We start from the raw sequence: 2,133 nt of genomic DNA, 5'->3' as shown, positions 1-2,133 counted from the left end.
AGCCATGGTGATACCATGGAGGGGGGGGTCTTGCTAGAGTGTTATGTAGCAAAGCCTTGACATCACTTCCAGTTATACTTCATTTTCAAATGTATTTTAATGTTGAAATGTTTTAATATTTTGAAGTCTGCCGCCTTGGAGACCCTGTTTGGGTGGGAAGATGTCATATAAAGGTTTTAAATAAATAAAATAAATATATTGGTGTCACATGGTGCTGCACAACTGACTCCACCTCCAAAAGCTCTTCTGGGTTGTTGTGAGGATGCAATGGAAGTGGGGAATATGAGGTACACCATCCTGAAAGTTCCTCGGAGGAAAACGTACTAAATAAATAAAAGTGAGGTGCCTGTACCTTTAACCATTCAATCAGGGAGGGAAATCTGGGCAGCTGGATCTTATCACACAAGGGTGAAGAGAAAAACCGCATGCCAAAAAATTTTCTCTGCACATTGACCTAGTTAGGGCAGGGTTATGCTGAGGAGGAAAAATAATTGGTGCATGCCACCCACGAGTGTCATTGCTGACTATGAGTCTAGTGGTAACTTTTAAAATAAGGGAGTCTTGTGGTACTTTAAAGTCTAACATTTCATTCCAGCCAAAGCTTTTGTGGACTAAATGCTCCTGAGTGAGCCTCACAAACCACTTTGATAAAATGACTAGTTTTTCATGGCCTCTTGGCTTAGTCTTTAAAGTGCCCCATTTAAGTGCATGGCTCCTTAAAGACCAACACTTGTTTATTCTAGGATAAATGTTTGTGGACTAAATCTACTCATTGCATCTGAAGTGAGCACTAGGAAACATTATCTTGGAATGAAATGTTGTGCTTCTCCTCCTGTTTATTTATATTTTTGCTACATCACACTGCAAATGCAATCCCCTGCAAAGACAGAGCAGTTTGAACAACTTGACTTCAGTGAGCTTAGATTGGAGTAACTGTACATAGATTGCACTGCAATGCACCTACTCTTGAAATACTACTTGGATAATTTTTGGTGGGGTAGCCATGTTGGTCTGAGGTAACAGAACGAAGTTATACTCCGAATAAAACTTTCTTGGTCTTAGAGGTGCCACTGGACTCAAACTTTGTTCAAGGTTTATTTCAACACGAGCTTTCCTGAGTCAGACCTCACTCTTTCAGACATGTGTAAAGGAAGTGATGTGGGGCCTACTTACAGAGCAAATTTCAGAATGGGGGCTCTGACTCAGGAAAGCTCGAACTGAAATAAACCTTAGCCCTTAAGGGACCCCTGGGCTTTTGTTTTGTTGCAAAGGAGGAAGAGGGCTACCCCTCAGCAGTAAGCATTTGAACCCAGCTCTCTTCTCTCGAAGCTGGACACACTCCCAGTCTGCCTCTAGCATTTGCTTTACTGTTATTCCAAACCCACACTGGAATAGAAATTCCCGTCTACATTGCATGCCACTTTCACTTTGATTGAGTGTGGCATTTATGGCAGTGTCCAGACTGCGTGCTGCTTTCACTTTGCTTGATCTCTGGTTTTATGGTGGCTGTCTGCATAGATTTATGGCTGTTTTAGGGCCATTCCGGGGTAACTGTAGTCAGTATGGTGTTTGGCCGGGGTAGTTGAATCTGGTTTTGAACTGCATCTTTTTACGTTCCAGTGTGGGTCTGGTAAAACAACTGCGCAAATATTAAATGCAGATTGGGCCACTGAGTCTCTCCCTCTCTGTCTCCAGCAGTGTTCCCTGTAAGCTGAGTTAGTGTGAGCTAGCTCATAGTTTTTTAGCCTCCGGCTCACACATTATTGTCTTGGCTCAGGAAGGATGGCTCCAGAGCAAACTAATTTATGCAGTAGCCAAATCGCTCGCTCACAACTTTAATGCCGGTAGCTCACAAAGTAGAATTTTTGCTCACAAGACTCCACATCTTAGAGGGAACATTGGTCTCCAGCACCACCCGTGTTTTGAGAAGTTTATGACAGAGAATCGGCTCCCGTCAGCTTCAGCGCGCGCCCTCTTCCGCCGGCAGGCGGCGCTTCCCAACCGCCGAGAGCCGCTCGCGCTCCCCAAGAGGCCTCGCGCCAAAGGCCACGCCCCTCCCTCCTTTTCCTTTCGCCGCCGCGCAGGTGAGGCGGTTGGGGCGTGTCCCTGCAGCTGCCTCTCCTCCCTTCCCCC

At 45.5% G+C, this 2,133-nt stretch overlaps 1 protein-coding gene across 1 annotated transcript in view; it reads left to right on the top strand.

Annotated features, from left to right (window-relative positions):
- The first annotated feature begins 267 nt into the window (after positions 1-267).
- Positions 268-2,133, top strand: part of STK17A (serine/threonine kinase 17a) — a 31,866-nt gene continuing 30,000 nt past the window's right edge. Inside the window, exons 1-2 of the mRNA XM_015424959.1 lie at positions 268-320; positions 1,988-2,084. Of these exons, the coding sequence (XP_015280445.1) occupies positions 268-320; positions 1,988-2,084 (150 nt within the window). The remainder of the gene's footprint in view (positions 321-1,987; positions 2,085-2,133) is intronic.

This window comes from Gekko japonicus, unplaced genomic scaffold (genome assembly GCF_001447785.1).
Source record: "Gekko japonicus isolate JY-2015 unplaced genomic scaffold, Gekko_japonicus_V1.1 scaffold1918, whole genome shotgun sequence".
Taxonomy (NCBI): domain Eukaryota; kingdom Metazoa; phylum Chordata; class Lepidosauria; order Squamata; family Gekkonidae; genus Gekko; species Gekko japonicus.
The sequence above is the reverse complement of the archived record's forward strand: the minus strand, read 5'-3'. Positions and strand labels throughout refer to the sequence as shown.